We start from the raw sequence: 25,922 nt of genomic DNA, 5'->3' as shown, positions 1-25,922 counted from the left end.
TGCAAGAGTCTAGACTGATGCTCGAGAAGTTATGAAAACTACAGGATATTCAAAAACCCTCTCACTTTATCAAGACACTTTACAGTGCGAAATGTGCTAAGAAGAAATTTGAAATATCTACACAGAATTACTACAAACTGTACGTTATGTAGGCTTTCGTTACTCAAACTGAGATGTTTGAAACATCAGAAAATGTAATATTGTTCATAAAAAGACCTGAGAGAAAAATACAAAGTCCTTTTTGAGGGTTACTTCGACTTGACTATCACATATGGGGAGAGCAGAGAACCACTTCCCAAGGAGAAAAGGTCTTATCTCTCCAAGTTACTGACAGCTTGAAGGATGCACACAGACAACCAAAAAACTGCCTGTGCTGGTAACTACTGGCCCATGGGACAAGGGGCTTTTATCAGAGAATTTATCTTAGCTGCTCCTGAACTGTGCCAGCGCCTGTGCTCTTCTGTGTAAGATGCAAGTTTCAGGCTCAGAGGACCTTCATGTTTGTTACTAAAAAACAGTTGGGACCCCTCAGTTTGGAGGGGAAAAGGCTCAGGAGAGATGCAATCAAGTTCTACAAAATCAGTGGTGTTACATAAGCTGAACATAGAATTTTTTCACCACATCCCACAACAACAGGACTTGTGGGCATGCAGTGAAACTAGTAGGAGATTTGTTTCAAACTAGTAAGAGAAGTACTACTTTAAACAACAGGTAACAAATTTCTGAGAACCGCTACGTCAGGAGTTTGTGGAGGCAGACTGCATCACACAGTTCAAAAAAGCCTTAGACAAATTAATGCACAAGTCTATAAACAGATACTAAAAAGTCTAGGCAGGGATGGCTGCTTTTAACATTGCCAGTACAGCAACGGCAGTGGCTGGCAGAGTACAAAGGGCTGTTGAGAGCAGCCACTGGTCTGACCCAGGAGGCACTTCTGTTCAGGTACAGACCCCCCCAGAGACTCAGCTTTGTAAAAAGGCACCTTAGTTGGAAGTGGGATTGTAGTGCTCAAGAGCCAACTAGAATAGGCTGTCTCCTTAACAACTTTGCTATTCTGCCCACTTCACCGCTTCTCCGCCCTATTCGCTCTTCAGGTTTATGTCATGCCCTTAAGTTCTTTGACAAACGGAATGACTCTGCTGCTTATGTATCCGGAATGACTCTGCTGCTTATGTATCTTTGTTCATGCCTTGCCTCTCAAGGAAACCCATTATATGAACTTTTGCTTTCATTTAGGACAGACGTTAAAGACGGAAGTTATGAATTTGTCCCAAGATAGAAGAATACTGCAAGCTGATAACCACCACCCCAAAAGATGGGCACTAATTCCAAACAACTTATATTATCTGGAGCCTATAATTCCCAAAGAGGCATTCTGGCAAAACATGCCGTCTCCTATGATTATCTCAACAAAGATGAAAGAATAAAAACAAAAAATGCAACTTTTTCCTCTCCAAGAAATTTTTTCCTGAAACAAAACATTCAGCTCTTCTGGCCATCGGAAGAACGCATTATTTCTGCTAAATAATAAATCATTCCAGTTTCTTTGCACAATCTATTGGACGCTAAGCCGCCTTACTTGGACCAAATCAGCAGGATGGATCAGTTCTTAAAGCAATGCTGATGGTGAAATATAGCATGTTACTTCTCACTGCTGAGGAAGTTGAAGCAGACTCTCTATGACAGATCACTCACTATTTCTAACTTGTAGTAAGGCTTCCTTCCCCCCTCCCCCAAAAATCTCGTAGAATTCACATAAGTTAGGAGTTCATCTGCCTTATTCATCCTGCCTGAACAGGACTCTCAGAGTATAGGTATTTGTAAGAGTTTTTCACACCTGAACTTCTGGTATGTCTGAGAGAGGTAAGCGTTCATAGACGAAAGATGCTCACTCTCCCCTTCAAAGAGTTTGTTAGAAGCAGCGTGCTGAAGGACTTTTGCGACACAACCTAGATTCCTCCTCTGGTCAGGATGTATCTGGCCCCCAGCTGTCATATCAATTATGTCAAAGCCATCAGGAGCAACAATGGCAGGGTTCATGTAGCGATAATACAGGAGGTTTCCAACAATCTAAAAGAAAAACATTTTAAGAGAACTTCCCTTTGCGTATGCCAACTACATTTTACAAAACATGATCAAACACTTCTACTTCTGAATTAGACACAGGAATTGGTGGTAGAAAACTGTGGGCAAACACTCCTAAAACATAAGTGTTATCTATGCAGCTAGCTGAAAAAGTCTGTGGTCTTGCATAAAAAGATTCAAGCATAGTAATGGCACCACATCATGAAAACAATAATAAAAAGACAAACATTGGATTAAACACATTCTCCCATCCCAAAACCAATCACTGTCTTAAACAAGATCTTGCCAAAACATTAAACAATTACTTTTTAATAAGTCTAGAATGTTTAGAACTCCTCAATTCAAATTAGATTACTTTAAAAAAAAAAAAGATCTGATTTTGACCATCAGATCTATATTCCAGACATCCATCTTTGGGAATATTCTACTTTGTATTCCAACAAATATTCCAACAAATGCCAGACTGAAGACTATTTCTAGAGGTTGCTATTTTTGAACTTTAGAATAATAAAATTTCTGAATAAAATATTAAGTTTAGGATGGCTCTTAAAAATTTTTAGTGCACTGTTATGGATGAGAAAATTAGATGTCCATTTCATGACAAATTTTCCCAACATCCATGCAGTCTGACAGATATCCTGATAACATTTATTTAGCACAAAAGCTCAAGTTTATTCATGTATTAAACACACATATCCATAGGAGTGGAATCAAACCTTTATCCTAACAACTCCTCAAAGAGGGTAGTCCTATATACCTGTTGGGCCCTGGCTCAGTTCTTTATTTTTTTTCCCTGGGATTGCTTCTCCACAGGAGGACAAAAAATTGTACAAATTCCAAACTTTGTAATGGGAAGTACAGCCATTGTCAATGATACAGCATTTATTGCCCTTCTTTGGGCCTGGAAGTTGTGCCTTTTAGAGCAACCCTATGAACATTAGTTAGGGAATTTCTACCATCAGGTTTCAGTTTGGTCCTACTGAGGTTTAGAGCAGCTACTGAAGGCTTTGAGTTTAATTTATCAATGTAAACACACAACTTTTTAAAATTTTGCTAGGTTCAGCTCCAGAGGCTTGTTCTCTGAAGTGCTAAAAATCTGTGCCAGCATCTACTGTATTCACTGGTAAGGTTACCGTTGTTTCTAGAGAGCACTTCACACAGCCCTAAAAGGCTAGGTAACACCTTATCAGAAACAGGAGTTTCTACAGTGGTGTTACAGTAACCAGTACATTGCAGACAACTGTTTCACGTTACTCCTGGTCCCGTCAACAGGCAGGGCTTTTCTTTCTGTCATTAGCCTCAGCTTGCGCGGTCACCTGCAGAACCTCCAACGTACAGACCTAAGGGCTTTTACTGGGTGCCTTACGCTGAATCAATTTGTTATTGATTTATTTCATAAGGTGAGCAATACTTTAGTCTGCATTGCTAGAGCGACGGACAGAAGAACTTCATAAACGCTGCTTGCAAGGAGTTTGATGCATCATTTAAACACAAAAGCAGAATCAATTTTTCAGGTGAGGAGTCTGAAGTCTTCTAAATTGGCTCCAGGGAAAATTTAACACCAAACAGCATCTTTTTGAAGGATAACAGAAAGTTTAATTGAAATGAATACCTTGTAATTTTAGAACCATTTCTATAAACATCCATAAAACCATCTTTATTAAAATGCAAATAGTTTCAAATTGCATGAGGTGTGAGTGTCTCAGTGGGACAGAAAGCTCATGGAGCTACTCGAAGCACAGTAGCTATGACAAGTTAGAGACTGGCACTGTGCTGGTAGCATACTTATCACTCAACACAATTTACTTTTCAGTCTGTAAAAATGTCATTCTCACAATTTTTACAGGCATCTTAGGTGCAATGGAAGATTGTACTTGCAATTTGTTCTTGGAACCCTTTCCTCCTGGTTTTTAAATTATAGTATCAATTCAATTATCTTTCCAATACATATATTTTTATTATCCTAACTTAATTTCAGGTAAGAGAGTTAAGACCAGTTTTCTTCATGAAAAGACTGCTAGGAAGAAAGGACAGGAGAACAAAATCAAAAAACAAGATGATTCAGGTAAACTCCAACCCTTCAAGAACTATTACAGATCTGATTGTGCCCAACACAGTTGGAGCACCATCTTTTGCAGGAATTGTCGAGCACCCAGATTACAAAAGCTGCATCGTGGCAGGGTTCCCTTTTCCCCGCTTCCCCTGCCCACCACCCCCCTGCAACCCAGGAAACACGGAATTTCTTCAATGAATGCAGATGTTTTCAGGTCCTTAGAACACTTAAGTGTCAATAAAAATCCTTTCTGGCATAAAAAGAACAAGCTGCTGGCAGTTTGCCCTCAGAAGTCTACCTTTAATAGTTCATCTTCTGTTGCATCTGGGAATTTCTCATGGAGCGAGCTCTTCAGAACTTTGGCTATATATCTCATTCCATAACTACATGTAGAACAGATGAAAAGGAAAACAATGGAAAGACTTAGATGAAACACAAACAAATCATTCTAGTCAGCCAAGATACTGGTTCTTTCCTCAGCCACTTAAAACACAAAATGAGATGATAATGGAAATTACAAGAAGTTTCACATATAGGTAGACATTCACTAGGCTAAAGCAGAGGAGGGTTCTGTGATATGGAGAAACCTCTCCCTCTGCTGGGGAAGGCATTGAAGAGGCACATATCACAAGCCATGTAATCTGAGAGGGTCGCCACTGAACTTTGCATAAAGCTTCAGTGTGCTCACAAACTGCAGCCTGGAGAGTCCTAACTCAGCACTTACGGCATCGTATTGAGAGATGAGAATATGGATGTGAGCACTTTGTCAGTTACTGCTCGCAAACTCTGAATCGACGATTCCAATTTATTGACTACTTCTGTATGTGTTAATGCTTGTTCTGTGGTTACATCATATGGCAATTTGCTGCAAAGCAAAGAGACATTAAATCAGCCTAAACATATATGAGACTAAAATACAATTTGTTTGGCTTTGTAAGGTAATCACTGAACAGAAAAATCACATTCGACAAGGCAAATACAGCTGATTTGGTTAAATAACAAAATTATCAGATCCATTAGGTTCCTTTTTTGGAACAGGGGGCAACACGCTATCATGTGCCTTCCCCTTCTCCCCTCTCCCCCTTCTCTTTTCAAAGAGAGTTTTTAAAAGTCCTAAGCATGGATCTCTGCATCCCAGTGTAGCTCCTCAAAAGAGCAGGACGCTACTAACAGATGCTGTTACAAACCCTGGGCATAAGGCTGCAAATTCTTCCATGGCATAGCTTACTACACTAAGTCTATGACGTAAATGACTCAAAGTTCATGGCCAGCAAAGCGATCCTTCTGTTTGGAACAGATTATAGTATTTCAAGCAGCCTTCCCTGCCCCCTCCAAGATCTCATTGTGTTGTGGGGAGATGAGGGAAATGGTTGGACACATGGGACAGACATGAGTGAAATTTGTCAGAAAAGGAGCTGAACTGAGGGATCCCTCAAGTATTTAAGAGGGAGTATAATATATCCAACTTCCTCAACTCACCTGGCCTCACCAGTCTGCATTTCTAACTGGTTTACCCACGCCTTGTACACATCCACAGGACTAGTGTTGATTATGAGAGACTTGTCATCCATGATGTCCTTCACCACTGGGGCCAGAAGCTGGCGCAGTGTGTTCTGCCCACGAGCACCTCGATTGAAGCTGACGACCATCTTGATGACAGTCGGGTTTCCAGTGACAATATCCTGTATCTGGTCTACCTTAGAGCTGTATCAAAAGCAGAACAATTCTCAGATCTAACTTATGCATGAAGCTATCCATGTTTTCTACATATATTTTTCAAAACCACACTTTTGAAAGTATGCTTTCAGTATCCTAACTGGCTTTTTACATGCTGAAGCACGTTTATATAGCCTTTTTATTAGACTTTCATATAAGACAAGATTATACAAGTTACTTTCTGAGTTGAAGTTAAAAAAGTTAGAGTTAAAATAAGGTGCCTGGAATGTGGTATATAGGGAGTGGCAGCTAATCTATACCCGATTCAGGCCCAGACATCTGATCAGCAGATACCTGTTAAGTGCATACCAAGTGTTTATTTTTTCAGGATAAACCACCAACTTTCCACTTACAGAACACACATTTACACAAAGAAAACAAAACGGACTTCATCCAACCTTTCATACTTGAGCAGAAAAGCAAAGAAGCCCGTAGTAAGTAATTACTTTCCAGTGATCTATCATACAAAAAGATTGCTCCACTGAAGAAAGATTTCTCTGAATCTAAAAGAGCTTGAATTAGAAATAAATGTCACCATCCTGAAATCAAATTTCAGTGGCAAAATTATGTATTTAATTTTATAAAAACTACAAAATTAATCAAATTCTTTAAGGTATAAAGAATTCATTGACCTATCTGTGAGACAAGTTAAAGTCTTCCAGTAAATATACTTACTTTATCTCCTCTTCTAGAGCAGTTTTAAAGAGTTTGAGAAGCAGATATTCTTCTCGCTGATTGGAGGCATAGTTGTATAGAGTGAAGATGACTGTATCCATAAATTTGGTTGATTTGTTTTGAGGCATCTGGAAAATCAGCTTCGCCAGATATGTGGGATTAGTCTACAAAACAAACAAATGACTCAAATTCTGTTTCCTGAGATGAACTACCCACACTTTGGGGGCAGCACTTTATTTGAATCAACTGTAAAAGCATTTACATTGATTCTCATATACATACTTGTTTACACCAGCTTTATTTTTTCCCCAAATATGAATGCATAAGAAACATTGAATACTGCACTATGCAAATGGCATAGGTAAGGATTTTATTGGCTGTCTCCAAATACAGTACTTTGTGCATTAGCTCTGTGTATCCAGCACTAAGTGAAGACAGCATCTACCAAAAAGACATTGCATACTATGTGTATACTTAACCTTTAGAAGGCATCTGTCCTGGTAAGATCTAAAATTCTTCTAAAATAGCTTAGGTGAGTTGAAATTAATAAAAAGATAAAAAAAAAAGATGCATTATATGCTGTTAGCTGCATAGCAGACCACTTCCCTTTGCCCACATACAGTGCAGAGCGAAGGTGACAGTAATTTATGTGGGATAAAAGATACACGGAAAACCTTTCTTTGGCTTCAACACGGACTGAAGTTATTCCCAAGAATAAAATAGCTATTTCTTGCACAGTTTAAAGACAACAAGGATTTTTTTCAGTTACAGTAATATTAGAAGATGGTGGTGTTTACTGTGGTCTACATACTATAGTCCTTTGGAGATCTTTTCATGATCACCACTACAAGCAACTAAAACAGAACAAATGATATATTTTTAGTTTGTCTTTAGCAATTTGTGGTTTTTAACTTCTACATTAAAACTTACCTGTAAAAGGTAGAACAAATGTTGATAAGCCTCCAGTTTTTTTCTTCTCTCCTTACTCAAACCTTTGATACCCTGTTTGTCAACCATAACCATCTCTTCCAGCTGACTTTTGCTCTTTTTGTTAAGTTTCTTACTGTGCAGTACCACATCCTGCAGACACAATGACCAAAGATATTAGATTACATATTCACAAAAAAGACAAGGTGGAAAACTGACATTTTCCAACCATTTCAGATGTCATATTCCTACAAGGTCCTTTATTAGCAATTCTGTGTATTTTACTCTATTCATTAACTGGTGACTGTCTAGGTAACCCAGTCTCATGTACAGACTCATTCATTATTTAGTTACATTGAACAAGCTTGCAAATATGATTTAAAGTCTTTTCCACTCCACCACAGAAAAGATGCTTAAAATCTAACAAGCAGTTACTATTGCTTATGAGTAGCAAAATAAAGAGCGACATTCAGTAGTAATCTGACATACCACTTGGAACAACTTGTAACCTCTAATGCAAGCCATATTCAGATAACTGGATAACTTAAGACAAATAAAGTGCTTCATTTTTCAGGCGCATTTTAACTAATCCTGCATTGCTTGAACACAGTTGCTTGAACTGTTCAGTGCATGCTACCAAGGGTGCCTGAACAGAGTCTGCTGACCTGGAGAGTGATTCTGTTTTTCACCAGCAGTCCAATCTTTATATCCATTAAGTTCAAGTCTTTCTCCAGCTGTTGATTGGATCGAATTTTTGTAACCACTTCTTCCCTTAACCTTGTTACTTCTAGTTCTTCCTGAAAGTCTAAATCACTTTGGTCCAAGAGGTAGGCAAATTTGCGCAAGACAGTCAAGGGTGGATTTTCAGCACCAACTGTAGTCAAAGGAAATAGGCTTGTTAATTGACATAACATTGAACACGCATAAAACAGTCAGGGAACAGGGGTCATTACAGAAAAACTCTGAACTCTAGAGAAGTTTATGCCATTTAGGGCAAAGGTGAATATTTTTGTCATCCTGTAGAAGTACAGCTTTGTAAAATAGTTGTAGATGTAAAACATTTTGTTTACAAATGCTTGCAGCTGCTTTTGAAGAGGAACAGGAAACTCAGAAATCCTGCATGAAAGTTTTAAAAACAACTGAGCACAGTAACATACATCTCCTCAGACATACAATGTTTAACTATTACCACTTACTCAGTGTTCTGTAGTCCTCCCTAGCTTTATTTGCTCTGAGAAACGCTTGTATCTTCACAATTTCTTCATTCTGGAAGGGACCAAGATTAGGCAGAAAGAATCAAGAAACCTCTAAACTACAATTCATGCTTTGTGTAAGATGATGAATATAGGTATCTAGATAAAGACTAGTGTCACTAAAGAAAAAAACACACAACGGCCTGCAGCTGGGATAAATTTCTGCTCAGAAACATCCTGCAGAAGCTGTGCACTCAGTTCCTGAGATTCCAGTGCACTTGCAGTCATTTTAATGCTGAAAATGGAGGAGGAAAAGTACTTACATGATCTTTGAAATATTGCAGACGTTTCCTATAAGCTCTCTTTGTTAGCCACATTCTGACCCATGACTGAATCTGAAAGTTAAATAAAAACTTAATAGACGCTGCACAAAGTGAGGTGGGAAAGCGTGGTGGATGTTAAACTACCTTCTGGCAGCGCCCTGCTGCAGGCATGCTGTGCTGTCATATCTGGGGACAGATGACCATACTATTGGGGTCCTATAGTTCAGTGAGCAGATGGAAGCTTTGACTGAAATCACAGGTTGAATTTAAGTCTCTACTACTACAGTCTCTAGTGGCGCACAGAAAAGACTTGCCAAAGGTAACGCTGCCTTCATGTCTCAGCTCTCATTTGTACACCAATCTCCCTCAGAAAGAAGCAATGAATACCCTAGCTGTGATCTACTCATGATATAGTATCCTATTCATATCCCATAGAAAATTTAGCACTTTCTGGACAGATATATTTGGCAGTTTTTAATGAAATGACACTACTCTGTCAGCTCCAATATTATCTAATGAAGTGTTACCGGAAGGCAAGTGTAAGGAAGTCTATTATGAGCCATTCAAGCTCTAAGCACATTAGAAGTCAAACATTTACCATTCAAGAATTAGTTTACCGAAGCTGCCAACTTAGGAGCTCTCAACATAACGCAAGTTCCTGAAACAAAAGTCTATTCAATTTTTACTGTTACAGTTTCAGACTCCCAGGCTGTGGAAGACACAACAATTCATGAATATACTCAAGCTCTTAAATAGAGATAGAATCTTACCTTGACAATAGCAGCAACATTGCCTTGAAGCAGCTTTAACCTGTCAATATAGCTTTTCCTTTGTTTATATCCTTTCCAGAAAGCCTATTTTATAAAAGGCAGGAGACTATTATTACTAATAATAGACTAGTATTTATTCAAGTCTACATACATACACTAAAATCACTAACACTGTTTATCTTATACAGAAAAATCGCCATTTTGATAAAAAGATAGTTAAATCATGAGTAAGGAGGGCTGTCCCTTTCTATTTTTAAGGTGCCCACATACCTTCCATGTGAATTTTGACCACCCTCAGCACAAAACTTTATGCCATTTCCGCCTGTCCCCTGAGGTCATCCTTACTGTCTTTTGTCATCAGTACACCCAAAACGTTTATCAATCCAGTCACCGGCTGTACCACACACACAGGCACACTCAGTCTCCTCTTCCCCATTACATCCTAGAGCTGCCCCCCACCAGTCTTGCCCAGTCCAAGCCTCCTTCCCCTAGTCTCTGGCCTAAGATTATCAGCCTACCAGGGTCACTCAGGATGTAACCTCCTAATTGATACCCTCACTTGGCTCTTCCTTCACTAGCCCAAAAGCAAACTTTTGGCAAGAACCTCAACAGCAAGGATAATACAGCTGCTTTCTGCCTCTACCTTATTTTGCCTTTCATCTCTATTCTACTAGCGACTCCAGTCTTATCCACCATTTGCTGGCTTTTCACAAGCCATTTCTATTTTAATGCCCATGGGAAACAATCAGATAAGAACTTTGTTTACAAAAAGCTCTCCAGATACTGTTGGACCTGACCATAGACACTGAATTCCTCAAAATGGAACAGTCCTTTACTAAGCCTCGACACCATGCAGAAAAATCAAAACTCAGTCCAACAAACAAGCTCTAATAGTAAGAGCATATATTACCATGAATGGTTAAGATATGTAAATATCAAAAATAAAAATTAGTTGTCCATTGTTTTGTACTTCCTTCTTTAGCATTTGAATTCTGGGTTTTGTTGTTGTTGTGTTTAAGAGCTGAATAAATCGCTTCTAACAAGAGGCGGTTATTTATCTATTTAAAATCAGTAGTGTGTGCATTTGGCAGTGTTCACGTTCAGCATAAAGTTTTCTCTATACTCCTTTTGGAGTACAGCAAGCTGAACACGTCCAAGCAATACTGCTGGAGCCAGAGAACACCAAGAACGCTGCCGCTCCCTGCCCAGTTACGACTGCTTCATGAGGCAGAGGCAAGCACAGCTTCTAATTGGGTATCGTCTGGAAAGGAATGTATTTCCTAAATTATGCTTTGCCAAAGAATTTTTGCATCAATAAGCAATGAATATCTTCCCATCTTGCACTGCGTATAATTAGGCATATCACACTAAACCAGAGCGCCTCAGAGTAGGGCCAGGGCTATGCGTTTCTGAGCTTCTCTGACTGAAGTAACTTAGATTGCAGGTGCATGTGATCTACTGCTCTTTTAAAACTAGAGATTTGCTATTTAAATGCTCACCCTAGTGAAGACAAGGACATATTTGCGGATGCAAATGTCTGAACTGCTGCTAATGAGGACATGGCAGCACACCTAGCTGAGATTCATGCCAGCACTACTTAGTCACAATCTGTCACATGTTACCCTTTATCCCAAGCAAGGGGACCTTCTTGTTCTAGTACAATACCTGTATTTTGACAGCAGATGGTTCCTGGGTTTGGAGGTATGCTTTTCTTGCCTCGTAATTTTTTCTGACTAAGAATCCCCTTGCTTGGGCTTGCAGTTGAACAATCAGATTTTCGTTAGCAAGCCACAGCTGCTCTCGATTGTAATCTGCTGTTACTTGCCCAACAATGCTCTGTTAAGAGATCATGGAAAAAGTCATTTAAAAGAAGTTATGAAAAAAAAGTCAAGCCAAAATCATTCTGGAATTTGGCTTGCATTCTCTCCATCTGTACAGCTGTCTATCATACGCAAGCCCAATTTATCCGTAGATTTTAATCAATAAGAATGAAGAGCTACTTTGTTACCACTGAATTTTATATAAAGGGTAACTGAGCTCCTTTCAATTAACCAGCTAGATATGCTATTTTTGTGTTTTTTTTTTTTTTTTAAAATACCTCAGGGTCAAGAATTCTACTTTCCTAATGCTCCCAAGCTTTTGTAGAAGCTAGAAATCTAGAAACATAGCAATCTAGAACTGAGTCTAGGAGCTCTGTACATAGAAGCACTATTTGTATACTTTTGAAACTTTGACAGCAGCAGTACTGAAGAACCTACATCGTGCCTTGAGGTTTTTCTGTGCAGCAGAGTAAACCCACAGACTAGAGGGGCTGCATAAGTATAAACACCAGTTTGCACAGAAGCTTGTGTGATCTTTGTTGAAAGTCATTTTTCATGCTCATAAAAAGCCTCCGCAGTAAGGGGCATGAAGTACCAGACTCATCCTATTATATTTGGAGATATAAGCATGCTGACGGGTGATTAGATTTAAACACAGAAAAGTACCATCCCCTCTGCCCCCAAGTATGTTAGGACACTTGTCATAGGACAGTTCAAAGACCAAAAATATGCAAAGATAAAAATAGTAATTTGACTTTCTTCCATAGGTGTCTCTACTGATGGCCATTAAAAATGATGCTCTAGCTGCAACCTCCACTTAGGAAGTCCCTAAATCATTGTTAGACATAAGGCAGAAGGATGTGCTATCACTATCCCCTTTTCCTTATGCTTTTTAAGATGCCGCTACATTGTTAGAGAAAAAAGAAATACTGAGTTAAAAGGATCTCTGGTTTCACCCAGTACAGCCTCTTATTGCCTTGACATTGCCACATCTTACTACCCATCCAATGTTAGGCTGCTTTTGTATGCAATCGCAGCAGACATCTCAGCAACCTACCTGGATTTCTTGACCAGTTAACCAAGTTGTTTTTGGTACAACTCCTTCAGGGGCGACACAGGTACCTTCCTCAGTTTCCACATTGTAATAGTAATCATACATATCTTTCATTACAAATTTAATCCATGGACTTTCATTAGAATCTAAAAGCAATGTATACTGTTGTTAGCGCACATTTTGGAGTTCTGTTATCCTGAAAAGTTACAACTCTCCCTATCCATCCCCCAGCTCAACATTTGTTACAGCGCTGGCTATCTATTTCATATGCCAAGTCACCACACATCTTGGGCCAGTTTGTAATAACAGGATATTCTGAAAATGTCCTGTTATGTGGATCAGCATCATTCTTCTAGAACAGAACAGCTAAGAAGGTGAGCACAGAGGCACTACCAGTTTCTTAAAAGCAGAACATGCCAAGTTGGTGCTTATTGCTGAAACAGTTTATGCCACACATCTCCCATCATCACTCCCATAAGTGGAACAGAGAGTTTGTAACCAAAAAAACCCAAAAAACACTCACACAAAACAAATCAAACCACAACACTATTTTTTTTTCTTTTTGCTTTTCTTTCTGCCTGACTCTAGGCCTTATTGATGCAGTTCACACAGAAGATTTCCTATAGCCAGGTCATTGCCTTGTTTGGTGCCATCAGCTTTGGTAAACAAGGCTAGTATCCTGAAGGGCAGGAAAAGCATCATTTCCTCATGGACAAAAGGCTCCAAGGTAAAGCTGATAAGGTCAGTTGTGCAAGACGCCTTCTGAAAACTCACATTACAGGATGAAACATGCACATCTGCTCTAAGAAAATGTGCTACATTGACAGTAGCTCATATTTTACAGACTGATAGCTAATTTTGGCTGTGTTAGCTATGATCAGCTTACAATTCTAACATGCCAAAACATCCCGTCATCTGTGCTGTGGGCAGAGTCTGGCCCCAGCCACTGCTGATGCATACTGCTCCAGCATTGCACAGGGATCCGAAATGGGGCATGGACGCTTCAGCAGAGCCTGGCCTGACCCTCAGCAGATGCCCATAAGGCTGAAGTGCACTGTTTAAGCCTTCCCTGCTCCTGCTAGCAGAGATGGAAAACCAGAGAGCAGTGTGGTTTTCTGAGAGCATGGACTAGTCTACTAAGTCACAGAAAAGTTGCCCCAACTTCACTCGCAAGCTAATCCGACCCTATCTAGACTGCAGAAATAACTAAGACCCATTTCCTAGCCTGCACTGTGCTCTGGATGCAGCAATTCAGCACTACATAAAAAGAACTTGGGCCAGTAATATATTTCTCAAATAAAAGACTACAAAAACAGCAACCCTGTCCCATAATTTACATGGACTTTAGGTAAGCCTTTTGTGCTAGCCTTCCAGATGCTTCAGTGATATGGAAACGTGGAACTTTCCTACTGAGGAAAGTTTTTACCTTCTTTAGTTTTTAGCTTCTTGGCTTCAGAAAGGGTCTTGAAGTAGGTTTCAGCACACTCTGGGATGACTCGCAGTCCAAACTTAGACTGCAGTATCATCAGGATTGGCTGCGAATCACCCCTCTCCAAGCTCGTGTTAATCATCGATGTCCCAAGAGCCACTAGGGTAAAACAATGACATAGAAAATCAGTTGTTTTTACGGCATACACAACCATTCACAGCGCTTCACCCCTCTGCAATCTACTGCATGCTTGTAAGGACAAGTACTTTAGGAAAAAAGCAAGCTCATAGGATAGAAAGGGTGCGCTCCACGCAGGCTGGGATGCAGCCACAGTGTGGTCAAGAAAGGCCTGTGGGCATAGCGGCTCCCCTATCAACCAACCCACCAGGTGACACCAATGGATGAGGGCTGAGGATGGCAGGCACCCAAATGCAACGGAAATCATTCCTTTGCAGTGATATGTGTTGAAAATGCCACTTCTGCTCTAAAGAACCACGTGACCCCCTGTAAGATTATGAGCTAAACGAAGCTGATCCATCCCCAGCTGCAGGAGAGCTGTAGACCATAAATACACCAATTCTGCTCCTGCAGCAGTTTGAATCTCAGCATCAGATCAACACTGTGAAGGACTCTTCCACACCCATCCCCCCTTCAAACAGCTAAGATATACAAAATCACAGCTGTCCGGTGTGATAAGCCTGAGCTCTCAACAGGGCCAAAGATCAACTCTTTCCCATAACATGCACTCTCTCAGGATGGAAATTCTGCTTTGACAGACAGCCTTCTCATGCAGAACGGAAGCTCTGTATTGGTATCTCTTCTTGAAGGGTGTCACACATACCGCTAATATTTGGCTAATCTCATTTTATTCTCCACTTGGATAAAGAGCAGAATGGCCTGCACTGATTCAAGACATGGAGTAACATGATGCAAATTGCACTGCAACCACCAAAGAATCAGGAAGTGCACCCAGTGTGCACCAGCAGTTTCTGAGCACTGCTCCCTAAATGAGCATATAAGAGGCAGAATCCTTTGTTGACTGGGAAGACAGTTTGTCTAAAGGCCTTTTTAAATTTTAATACATGTAATATTTCATATTTTGCTTTGCTCTTTTATGCTGCTGACCTATATAAGGCAGAAAAATTCCTTTTGGAAGGGATCAAAGACTGTTCCAGCACAGTTGTCAAAGTACCTTCCTTCTCTTGTCTTACTGCTATTGCCATCACTGCAGCGGTCTCAGAAATACACTTTGCTCTGACCAGAAGAAAAAAGTGTTAGCCATTCTTCACTTCTGTATGCAAGTCTCTTGGTGGAGCGGGGGCAGAATTCAAAAAACAGCTTCTCTGAGCTGAACAGGTCAAAATAAAAGTTCATTTACAAGTTATGATCATGTTGAGTTTTCTAGGTTTAGACGGTGTGAGCACAGCATGTTAACTTCCTGAAGCAGGATATGTTTGCTGTAGGAAGCATCAGGCTCTGTGTTGGGGGGAAATTTTAAATCTCTATTTTTAGATGCAAAATCTTAGAGCACATCTGAAGAACATGGATGGCGCTGTGCTGGCATGGGTTTGTTTCAACCCATGCGAGAGTACAGGAGATTAGCAAGATTATTTTTTATTAGTGACTTGTTAAAATACTTCTGTTGATCATACTTTATTATGAAAAGCTATGTGTTTACTACAAACAGGATGACACAGACTATACGGAGAAACAATTTTACTCTAACAACTGACTAGTTAATGGAGCAAAGGCCTATCTTTTGCAACATCACGTGGTATTGCTACACGGATAATGCTCTGCTACTTTCTCCAAGCCATTTCTGTGACATTCATGGCACTCTTACACCAGAGGCCACAATCTAGCATGTTTTCCAGTCACTTTTTAGCTTTAAGTCACATCCTTTTACAAGTTATGGATTTCCTTCCCTTCTTTGTGCTCAGATGTTTCCTCATACCTCTGGCTGCCATTGACTGGAAGGTATTTTTGCCCACAGAAGAAGGTATCAGTATTCCCAGGTATACCAGCTCAGTTTAGACAGCTATGTGCATCTGACCCCAGCTTAGAAAATACAAGGCAGATGCTTTTCACTGTTGTGCGACCTAGGAAAATACTGCAAGTGTCTTCAGTATATCTAACTAGTTAAATTAAGACTGCAAATCAATTCTAGCATAAGAGCAACATTAAATTCAATGTTTCTGTAGCACAAATAGAGGATTAAGTTTTGGAATAGCTATCCATGTTTCTTTTATTCTACCCACACCATTCAAAACAGACTTCTGAGCGGAGACTGGCTATAAGTAAACAAACTACAGCACTGTATTAATAAAGGCTGAATGCAGCATTGCAAGAATGCATAGAGTTCAGCAATTGTATTCACAAGCTCTCAGTGTGCTAAAGAAGGTGTCTTTGACTCATTTGGGCAGATTCCCCCTCAAAGCCAGCTCCAGCACAGATGAACGAATACTGAATCCCAAGCTAAACACCTCAGCTCATCGGTGCTGGCTCCAGACACAACCACTTGGAGACTCTACCAGGCTTTCCAGCATGCCCCACACACCCCATTACTCTTATTTTTACTTCAGTTGTTACTCAGAGTTACATTACTTTGTACATCTTTTTTCCTAAAATTACTATATTTAGTTAAAATTCTTAATAGAAGGCAGTACTTTTTATACTGGTTAAGTTAAGAACACATTCTTAATTTTTTATTTACTAGCAATTAATAAAAGGCATTATGATGAAATAAGACTGAGCAAAGTCATAACCATCTAAGAATTTGCTCTAATAGCACACATCAAGATTTTAGTCTTATATAAGCACAATAAACTCTTAAACTATGTTATGCCTTCCTTCTCCATTTTCTTCTCTGTTTTCATATCAGCGGAGAAATATAGAAACAGTCAGTGTTTCACCAGCTCTGAAAGTGCACTCACACTAAAAATCTTGGGTCATATCATTAATCTATATAAGAGAAGCTACTAAACTATTAGCCAAACCTTAGGGATTACCACTTTAGATAAAACTAGCACCATCCTTGGGAGTTAAGTTACCTCAATTTCAGTACACAAAGAGCACACATTTATTTCCTCCAGTGTATTTAAAGGTCTTGCACATATCCTTGAAGGGGAAAAAAGAGATAACAAATTCTGCAGTTTTTGAAGTCTAAGAACAACAAGGGCAATGTAGTAGGTTAATGCTTACAGATTGCCGCTTCTTTTATATTCCTATTGGCATCACTGATCCCTTTTTGTATTTCATCCAGCCACAGAACTGCTGATTCATCCTGGGATTCCTGGAAAAAGGATAGAGAAACGCTTTACCAAAGAACTATAAGAATTAAGTATAAAAGAACTAAAAGAATTACAAAAAAAAATCTGTCTGAATATACTGACAGAGCTCTGATGCACAGACTGCCCTCAGGCAGGAAAAATAATTTGACCACTTGAAAGCAGCAATAAGACAAAGCTCTAGTTCATATTACATTTACTGACTGTATAAATGCATGTTCAAATACAAAGTTCTCAAAGCTTTTATTTGCAGAAGACACCATCCCACCAAAGATAAATGAAAGTTTTGAGCAGAGCTGGAAGCAATATTTCCCATTTCCATAATATATCAGCAAAGTAATTGGAGCATTAAGTAAAATCATGTATTACCAGACAGTGCCATGATAGTAGCAAACAGCAGAGTGGAAGATTACAGAAAGTTAATTTTCTTTCAGAATTTCCTATTTGGAAAGGATCTACATAGATAGACAGATACACACAGATATATATGTATATGAGTAAAGACTATGCGAGAAAATACCAGCAGTAACTGGCATAGAAAGCCAACTCAGGTTTAGTAACGATGGCTGTTAGTCACTTCAGGTAGCAAACATTTCAGGAATTAAGCAGCAGAGCGGGTTTCACAGTTCATGACATTATATCCAATGTAAAATAGAGGGTGCTCTGTACAAGGTAATCCTTTCCTTCTGCTAAAGTTTCAACCAAAGGCTACAGTGTCTGACATCAGGTCTGTCCTTTAAGCAGCTTAAGTAGCCACAGGCACAAGTTTACGCGAAAAGCTGGGGGCACACGGGCAGCAGGACACCTAAGGACCAGCCCTAGTAAAGCTCTGAGCGTTTCTGAGTCATTAACTGCTTCGTACGAGTTGAGTTGCCGTTTAGAGCTCTACAGAGAGCACGGCCTCCAAACTGGGAGCCTGAAATCAGATGTCTGGGTTGTCCCAGCAGTTGCAGGGCTGGAGGGCGGTAAAAAACCTGCCGAGGAGGGGGAGGCGCCCGGAGCGCATCGAGGTCGCGCCAGCGCCGGGGCCACCCCAGCGGCTCGCAGCACAGCAGCTCCCGCCAGCGGCCGGGCTCCTCCGCCCAGGCTCGCAGGTGAGCGCCTGCTTCGGCTCAGAGCAGAGATTTTGGAGCTGAAGAGTGGTTTAGAAATGCAATACAACAGACGGGGGAACAAAACTCCTTCTAAAAAGGAAATGAAAGTGCCCCGATCTGCCAGAGACTAATGATGAGAGGAACTGGAACCCATTGATTTGATAAAGGAGTGTATACACACAGTTCAGAAAAATTATTTCAGAAAATATTTCAGAAAGTAAAAGCCAGGAAAGGGCCACACAGCACTAAAACAGCTTGTGTGGACAACGAACCAGCGTTGCAATGGCTATCACTGTTTCAGGGCCCAGCTACAGGCCAAAACCCAATAAATCTGGGGTCCGCAGAAATTACAAGGGGTAAACAGAGGGGAAAAACAACAAAACAAACACTTCAAGTTTCATAATATATGTAAATGAAGCAAAAGGTTTACATATAAAATTAAACTTTATCAGGTAATGATGTGACTGCAGGACGCACAACCCAAGTGCAGTAGAAAGTTAGAGTTAACACCTGCGAGAGCACATACCAAATCACAGAACTACAAACAACAGTGTCTGGAATGCGATTGAGAAACGGAGAAGAATCTGGTGTCCAGTTTCTGCAGGCTTCATACAAGAACAGATACAAACATTGTTCCAAAGCCAAACACCGCTTATTCCCGTCCTCACCACTAGCTTGGAAGCCAGACCAAGACTTTGCCAGCTGGAAGCAAACCACTGTTATTTGGCATTCAAGCACAAAAGTATTTCAGGCAGAGAAAAAGGAGGAGAACAACAAAACAGCAAACGGACATGGGGTAAAGGCACCAGAGGCTGCAGCCTGTCGGGATGGACGTCGTGTGAACTGCGCTGGTGGCCGAAGGGGGACACGACCTAAGGAGCACAGGCAGCTCGTATTCGCTAGGCAGGTAGAAGCCAAAGCAGAACACAATTTTTGTAAGATGCGTATCTCTTTCAGTTTGTGCCTTGCTTTGCCCTTTACATTTGTTAGACTAAGATCACCACCCTGTTCCCAGAGCCTGGCTTCTTGCTCAAGAGTATAGGATTTAACGCTATGGATTTTGGCCTGTGAATGAGACCTCTAAGGATTTACTAAACTCTCCCTTTGATTTTTGCAGAAAAAGAGCTTTTTCCAAATATCTGTACATACAAATCCCAGCAGAACACACAGAGCCCCCACATCAGCTTCGGGCTCTTGGTAAATCAGGAGTTAAGTTACAGCTGTAAAGCAATTTAATCTCTGTGTTGGGCAGAGGCTGAAACTGAGTCATGTGTGCATATTTGGATACGTCACACCCTCTTGCTGTAGTAGACAAAGAACAAACTAGCTTCTTGCCATAAATCCCATGCCTACAGGATGCTTCTAGGGGACAGCTCTGTCATTCTTTAGCCCTTTACAGGGAAATAAATCCCCCATCAAAGGCCTCTTGAGATGAGCTAGAACAGCACTGGATTTTTTTCTACCTGGATTTAACTTACTACAATGAAGATACTAGTTTTAACTGGATTGTTCTCTCTTACCTCAAGTCTTTTCACAGCAGGTAAGTCCTCCTTTCTGCATGTGTTCTGTATTTTAGTCGACAGCATTTGCTTTATCAGCATTTTGGCAGCTTAAATGGACTGTAAGTATATCAATACAGATAGCTACGCTCTAGGAAGCCTCACTTAAGGCAGATCTTTATACTTCCATTTCAGTGACATCTTGCATTATTGTCCCCTGTAGCCCAGTCATTTTCAAGCAGGATTTTTAAAAATTTTTAAGGGAGCTTACTGAAAGCACATTTTTCCCAGGCTCACCCTTGCCTCTATGTCTACAGTGATATGGTAACGTAGACCTGCAGGGTCATGTTCCTTCTGCTTTAAAAAGTTGAACAGAATTACAGCTTCACAGAAGGTGTCATTACAGGAAAATGCTCTGATAGCTCTTCTGTTGCGACAAAAATAACTGAAGGAAATGATCAAAGAGTAAGCCCTTTTTTCCTCACTAGAATTAAAGGTGCTTTCAAACTAAGCTCATTTTTATAAGCTGTTTTTTTTTATATTATATACACACACACAAATATCTCTAAAAGTGTGATTAAAGTTCATTTTTTGATTAATCATCTGAAAAATTATTAAAAGGTCTACTAATTATGTGATTTCAAATCACTCTACCGTAAGTCTGAAAGTTTCAAAACAGTGAGTCTGGATAAAACTGTTTTGCATATTTTATTCCAGAACAGAAGGGCAAAAGAAAAACCCACAGGTTTTAGTTCAAGTTTTAGTTTGCTTATTCTGAATTCCAATTTCAAGATAGCAAAGAATTTTTAAATGACAAAATTCATTACACAGAGCTATGCTGTTTATTCTCCAGAACCTATTTTACAAGAACCTTTCTGAAGCCACTTGTTGAAGACGTCGGTGCTTCATCTTAGAGATGTCAACATAACTTTGCAAAGTTCTCTCCTAGGCACTGAGGAACAGGCATCAGCAAAAGAGACCAGCATTATTAGGGTTTGCCCACATGCTAGCAGTATTTACTGACTGCACATTCCCCTGCTGGAGGAAAAAAGTTTTATTTGCTTACAAATAAATTTGATCTAATGTCAATCCAAGCATTTTTATTCAGTTCTTAAAACACTAACTGCCCTGCCTTGTGTATGATAAATTGAAAAGATCTGGTTTGCTTTAGAGTCCAAAGCTGAAGAATACAGAACATAACGTTATTTTGATTTATAAGACCAAAAAAGGGAGTTATTTGGATTTTCTAACTGGAAGATTTTAGCATGAGTTAAGCAAGATAGCGCTTGTTGCATCTTTGCTGTCATGTATTTCACACATTAAGTGACAAGAATTTTACTCCTGTTTTCTTTGGAAACTGTGACCAAGCCTAGACCAAGGCTGCAACTTACATGATGAATCACCAGCATTGCTACTACCTGGCAAAACCTCTGTGTACTGTTATCACCTGCAGACGTCTTCAGTAACTTTGCCAGCAAAGATTACTGAAAACATCTGAAATGCAGAAAATCCAGCTTAACATTAAATTCATGCTAAATTTCCAGTCTTGGTTGTTAGATGACAAAAAAAAAAGTGAAGATTGTCCTTGAGCACATTTGGTATAAAACCTCAAAGCACAACTCCACCAAGTCTTTTTACACATAAATCAATTCTCACACGAGAAAATTTACTTTTCTCCTTACCTGAAGGTGACTATACTGATAATCCAATAGAATGCCTATTCTAACAATTTTAACTTTTTTTCAAGCTTCAGAATCTTCCCTTAATACCTCTGCAATTCAAACTGTCTCTCTTATCAAGACTTTTCGTGGCATTTCTGCAAGAGACTATGATTATATTCCCCCTTATGCTATAGAAGGGGAGACAACGACTGTTCGTATCAGAGAGCGCAAGTGCTCTTCAAAAAAGCCAAATGACTCAACTTTAACAGAAGTTAACAACACAACGCTGGAGTACCTGACCAGTTCTCTAAGCACCAAGCTAATACCTGCTGTCTACCTCAGCGCTGTTCTACTAGGTGTGCCATCTAATGCCATTATTCTGTGGATGCTGCTCTTCCGAATTCGATCCGTGTGTACTGCCATCCTCTACACAAACTTAGCTGTTTCGGACCTGCTGTTCTGCATCATGTTGCCATTCAAAATAGCCTATCACCTCAATGGAAACAACTGGATTTTTGGCGAAATGATGTGTCGAACTACAACTGCCGTGTTTTACGGCAACATGTACTGCTCCATTCTGCTGCTCACGTGCATCAGCGTCAGCCGGTACGTGGCCATTGTCCACCCCTTCACCTACAAGAGCCTGCCCAAGCGCACCTACGCTACCGCTGTCTGCGCTACCGTGTGGACCATCGTCTTCCTGTACATGCTTCCGCTTTGCATCATGAAACAGAGCTATTATGTGAAACAACTGGGCATTTTCACCTGTCACGATGTGCACAACGCCTGTGAAACTGTATCAGCCTTCCAGTTCTACTACTACATTTCTTTAGCTATCTTTGGATTTTTAATACCTCTTGTAACTATCATTTTCTGCTACATCGCGATCATACAAACACTTAAGACTCATGAATGGTTCTGGTATGTTAAAGTAAGTCTTTTGATCCTGACGATCTTTGCTATTTGCTTTGTACCAAGCAACATCATCCTTATTGTCCATCATATCAGCTACTACTATTACAACACAGATGGGTTGTATTCTTTTTATCTAATTGCCTTGTGCCTTAGCAGCTTAAACAGTTGCCTTGATCCTTTCCTTTACTTTCTGATGTCCAAAATCAGAAGTCAATCCAATATCTATCTAACAATGGTTAAAGTATCCAGGGAAAAATGAATTTAGTTCTGTATTTATTATTGTTGGCATTATGATTTTGTATAGTGTTAACCCCAGTAGCAATAAACTGCAGGTGCAACAGCTGGACAAATAAAAGTATTTTAAAAACCCATGATCTTCTCAGTAAAATTTACTTCCTTCCAAGCCCCGTATGAGAAGTGTCTTCTGAAATACACTTTCCCAGCTGTAAAATTTTATTAGGCATATTGCAATAACTGGTGTGCTTAGACTCAGGAAAGTAGCTAAGCACCTCCATTTTCTTGACCTTTTCTTGACCTTTCTTGACTTTCATAAAAAGGTCACTTTTATGGCCTTGAAGAAGAGAATATCAACCACCACCGCCTCTGAACACCAAAAGACAAAGCAATGCTTGAACAGTACTTTTAGGCCCCTTTATGATTTCCAAATACTTCACATTAGCTCTTGACACACAATCACTGCAGGAATGCCAATGCAAAAACAACTTTTTGGCACCAATGGAAATGGGAACAAATAAAAGCACTTTCTCTGTGTCTAGGGGCTGTACAGCTTTGCAGAAGTTCCCTATCTACGCATCCCTACAAAGTCAAGAGCAAATACTGCCCTGGATGATGAAAATGAAGAGCCAGAGTCCCTTCAGCTTCCAAGGGCTGTAAATCTACTACCACACGCAGATGCACTTCCAAGCAAGTATCTTCCTTTGGGCAGCTTAACTAGCCTTGCACTGGCGACTTGTTCTTCCACTTTGTCAGCTCTTGCGCGCCTGTAACCCACAAGCACTGCTAGAGGCTAACCCTTATCAGCGGGAATCCAGGCATGCTTTATTCTTGCTTGGTAAGCACAACAGGGAAGTCATTCTATAGTACTCTCTTGATTTCCACATCCTCACAGGAAATACCTAAAGCCTTACAAACACTGAGAGCACTTATGATTAATTGTCCACATTAATAAAGCAAAGGGTTAGCTTACACATTTACAGAGACTCAAAAATCTACATACGCTGGGTGCAAGTTCCTACTAAATGAACTCAGTGGCTGGTGTTCATATTTGTCACTGCAGCGTACAAGACGGCGATGAGAAAAAGGGAGTTTTACATCAGTTTCATATAGCATTTTAAGAAGCATTACTTTACTTAAATTCTTGGAGCTACTTTCCATTTTCCAGTGCAAAGGATTTTATTTTTAATAGTCTGATAAGGCTCCTGGCTCCTCATTTAATTTAAAGCTTTAATAATGCCATTTCCATAAAATGCACAAGAATAAATATTAAAAAAATCCTTAATCTAGATGTTCAATAGTTATTGTAATAACTTCTGCTTTTATAGCCAATTTGACTGTAAAAGCCATCAACTTGTGTGTCTGTCATTAAAAATAACATGGGGACCATTTCAAGGTTTGGCACATCTGTTTAACTTCTCAGGTATCCATAATGCACTTCCTAATCACACAGTTTCTCTTCATTAGGACTCAAACACTTGATTTGAAATGGCTTTGAGAACTGTTAAAAGCTGTTGTATAAAATTATAGAAATAAATAAATTCCACGTTTGTATTTTCATTTGCAAGCAAGGAACAACTAGGCGTGAACTGAGATTAAGACTTACAATGGGAATGGGGAGATTTGGATGCAGATCGTAGTTATCAAAAGCCACACAATTACAGGGACATGACAGCAGAATGGTTAGAATAAGCAATCAGTTTTGAAACAAATGTTTTTCCAGACAATGGGGAATACAGGAAGTTCACAGGCAGACCTGTCTAATCCTTGTAAATCAAACACTTCCTTCTTCCACAGTTTGCTCTAAAAGCATGCCAAACACAATTGAAGATAGACTTGCTTTAAAAATAGGGCTCAAAAGTGGCGGGGGATAGATTTTATGGTTACAGCATAGCCCTTCTGATTCTGTTTGGTTTTTGCTTGTTTTTAAGAGTCTCAGTCTAAACAGTACCCTTCTCTAAAGAAAGATGATGTCAATGTCATTAGCTGGTATATAGAGTAACTCATATTAATGCATCTAAGATGGAAATGTTTCAGTTGCTGTCTTTTGGGAGCATGTACAGCACAGTATCTTGCTCTCTTTTTTAGAGGGAAGGGGGAAAAAAAAAAAGAGGACATGTTTAAAGCAGTTGTAAATGGGCTGCAAAACCAAGAGAAAACCCCGGGAGAGAAAGGTCAGTTGAAGTGCCTAAGAACATCCCAAATGCTTCCAAGCTGCAAGATTTCAAGAGACCTACACAATTTTTGTTCCAAACCTTCAACGTTTGTTCCCCTTCAGCACATTTTTGGGGGAAATGCAGTGGGTGCCAGCGGGGGGACTGTGCCCTGGGAGCCCCGCAGCGGCCGCTCCTAGTGCCCTCGTGGGGAGCTCCTCGCGCAGGCACAGGACGCCCCAGCTTCGCTGCCCACGGGCAGTCTGGCCGGCCCCGGCACAGCACCCCGCGGACAGCACCTGCACAGGCGCTCTCTGCACACAGGCACCAACTCCTGCCCTTTCCAGGGCGCGCCAAGGAACCAGCATGCACTGAACGCACCCAGGCGCTGGGCAAGAGACAAGGCTTTGGGGAGTCAGGTAAGGCAGCCCGGCTCCCGTGCAAGGAACAGGCTCGTGCCCCATCTCTTTCAAGAGCTCTGACCGCGGCTGCAGATACACACGCTGTTCTCACAGCGGGCACCGCAGGCGAGGAGGCAAGGCAGCGGGAAGCCACTGCTACACACCAACGTGTGAGGGCTTTTCCAGCCGAACATTTACTTCGGGAACACGTCAGATGAATTTTAGGGGTCTTCTCCAAGCACTGGACATATTAAGTGCTGTGCTAGTAGCTTTAGCTAATCTTGCATTAGGTCATATCCTCTCTGCTCTCTGTCTATGCTTCCCCATGCTGACGCTGACCAGGGCACCGCTTTTGCGGAAGCGGATACAGGTATCATGCTGCAGCGGGTTTAGTCTTGAGGGCATGTATGAGGAAGACAGTGCTGTTAATATGACAAAGGCAGGACAGAAATACACACAAACCGTTATTATAAAACCCCAAATTTAAGCAAAGAAGGTGCCTCAATGAAACAGCTGTCAGAAGTTTGTTCGTGGAAACAAGACTCCTTTAGCTCCGCACTTCTGTCAAAAAATCTCACATCCCATTCATTTTGTAGCCTCCTGCCTGACACTAAACCTGGTAACTAGACGCTT

The 25,922-nt window shown here is 40.4% G+C and overlaps 2 protein-coding genes across 13 annotated transcripts in view; one reads left to right on the top strand and one right to left on the bottom strand.

Moving 5' to 3' along the window:
• The window catches only part of LOC104152944 (ras GTPase-activating-like protein IQGAP2), a 132,533-nt gene that overhangs the window by 15,125 nt on the left and 91,486 nt on the right, over positions 1-25,922 (bottom strand). For all 12 annotated transcript variants that reach the window (XM_068927677.1, XM_068927684.1, XM_068927676.1 and 9 more), the window contains 14 exons: positions 17,247-17,337; positions 14,043-14,204; positions 12,620-12,762; positions 11,408-11,578; positions 9,743-9,826; positions 8,973-9,044; positions 8,653-8,722; positions 8,122-8,330; positions 7,460-7,609; positions 6,530-6,693; positions 5,618-5,842; positions 4,863-5,003; positions 4,437-4,521; positions 1,838-2,070 (listed from right to left, as the gene is read on the bottom strand). In XM_068927677.1, the coding sequence (XP_068783778.1) occupies positions 1,838-2,070; positions 4,437-4,521; positions 4,863-5,003; positions 5,618-5,842; positions 6,530-6,693; positions 7,460-7,609; positions 8,122-8,330; positions 8,653-8,722; positions 8,973-9,044; positions 9,743-9,826; positions 11,408-11,578; positions 12,620-12,762; positions 14,043-14,204; positions 17,247-17,337 (2,000 nt within the window). The remainder of the gene's footprint in view (positions 1-1,837; positions 2,071-4,436; positions 4,522-4,862; positions 5,004-5,617; positions 5,843-6,529; positions 6,694-7,459; positions 7,610-8,121; positions 8,331-8,652; positions 8,723-8,972; positions 9,045-9,742; positions 9,827-11,407; positions 11,579-12,619; positions 12,763-14,042; positions 14,205-17,246; positions 17,338-25,922) is intronic.
• LOC138064552 (proteinase-activated receptor 3-like) lies at positions 19,890-22,868 on the top strand. Its single transcript, XM_068927689.1, has 2 exons — positions 19,890-19,966; positions 21,673-22,868. Exons 1-2 carry the CDS (start codon positions 19,909-19,911, stop codon positions 22,758-22,760), a joined length of 1,146 nt encoding a protein of 381 aa, XP_068783790.1. The 5' UTR covers positions 19,890-19,908; the 3' UTR covers positions 22,761-22,868.

This window comes from Struthio camelus, chromosome Z, assembly GCF_040807025.1.
Source record: "Struthio camelus isolate bStrCam1 chromosome Z, bStrCam1.hap1, whole genome shotgun sequence".
In the NCBI taxonomy this organism is placed as follows: Eukaryota; Metazoa; Chordata; class Aves; order Struthioniformes; family Struthionidae; genus Struthio; species Struthio camelus.
This window is presented reverse-complemented; position numbering and strand designations above follow the sequence as displayed.

Excerpts from the sequence above, each read along its gene's own strand:
- LOC138064552 (XM_068927689.1), top strand. The coding sequence starts at position 19,909 with ATGAAGATACTAGTTTTAACTGGATTGTTCTCTCTTACCTCAAGTCTT. Across the intron at positions 19,967-21,672 it reads CTCAAGTCTTTTCACAGCAG|CTTCAGAATCTTCCCTTAAT; the intron begins GTAAGTCCTCCT and ends CTTTTTTTCAAG.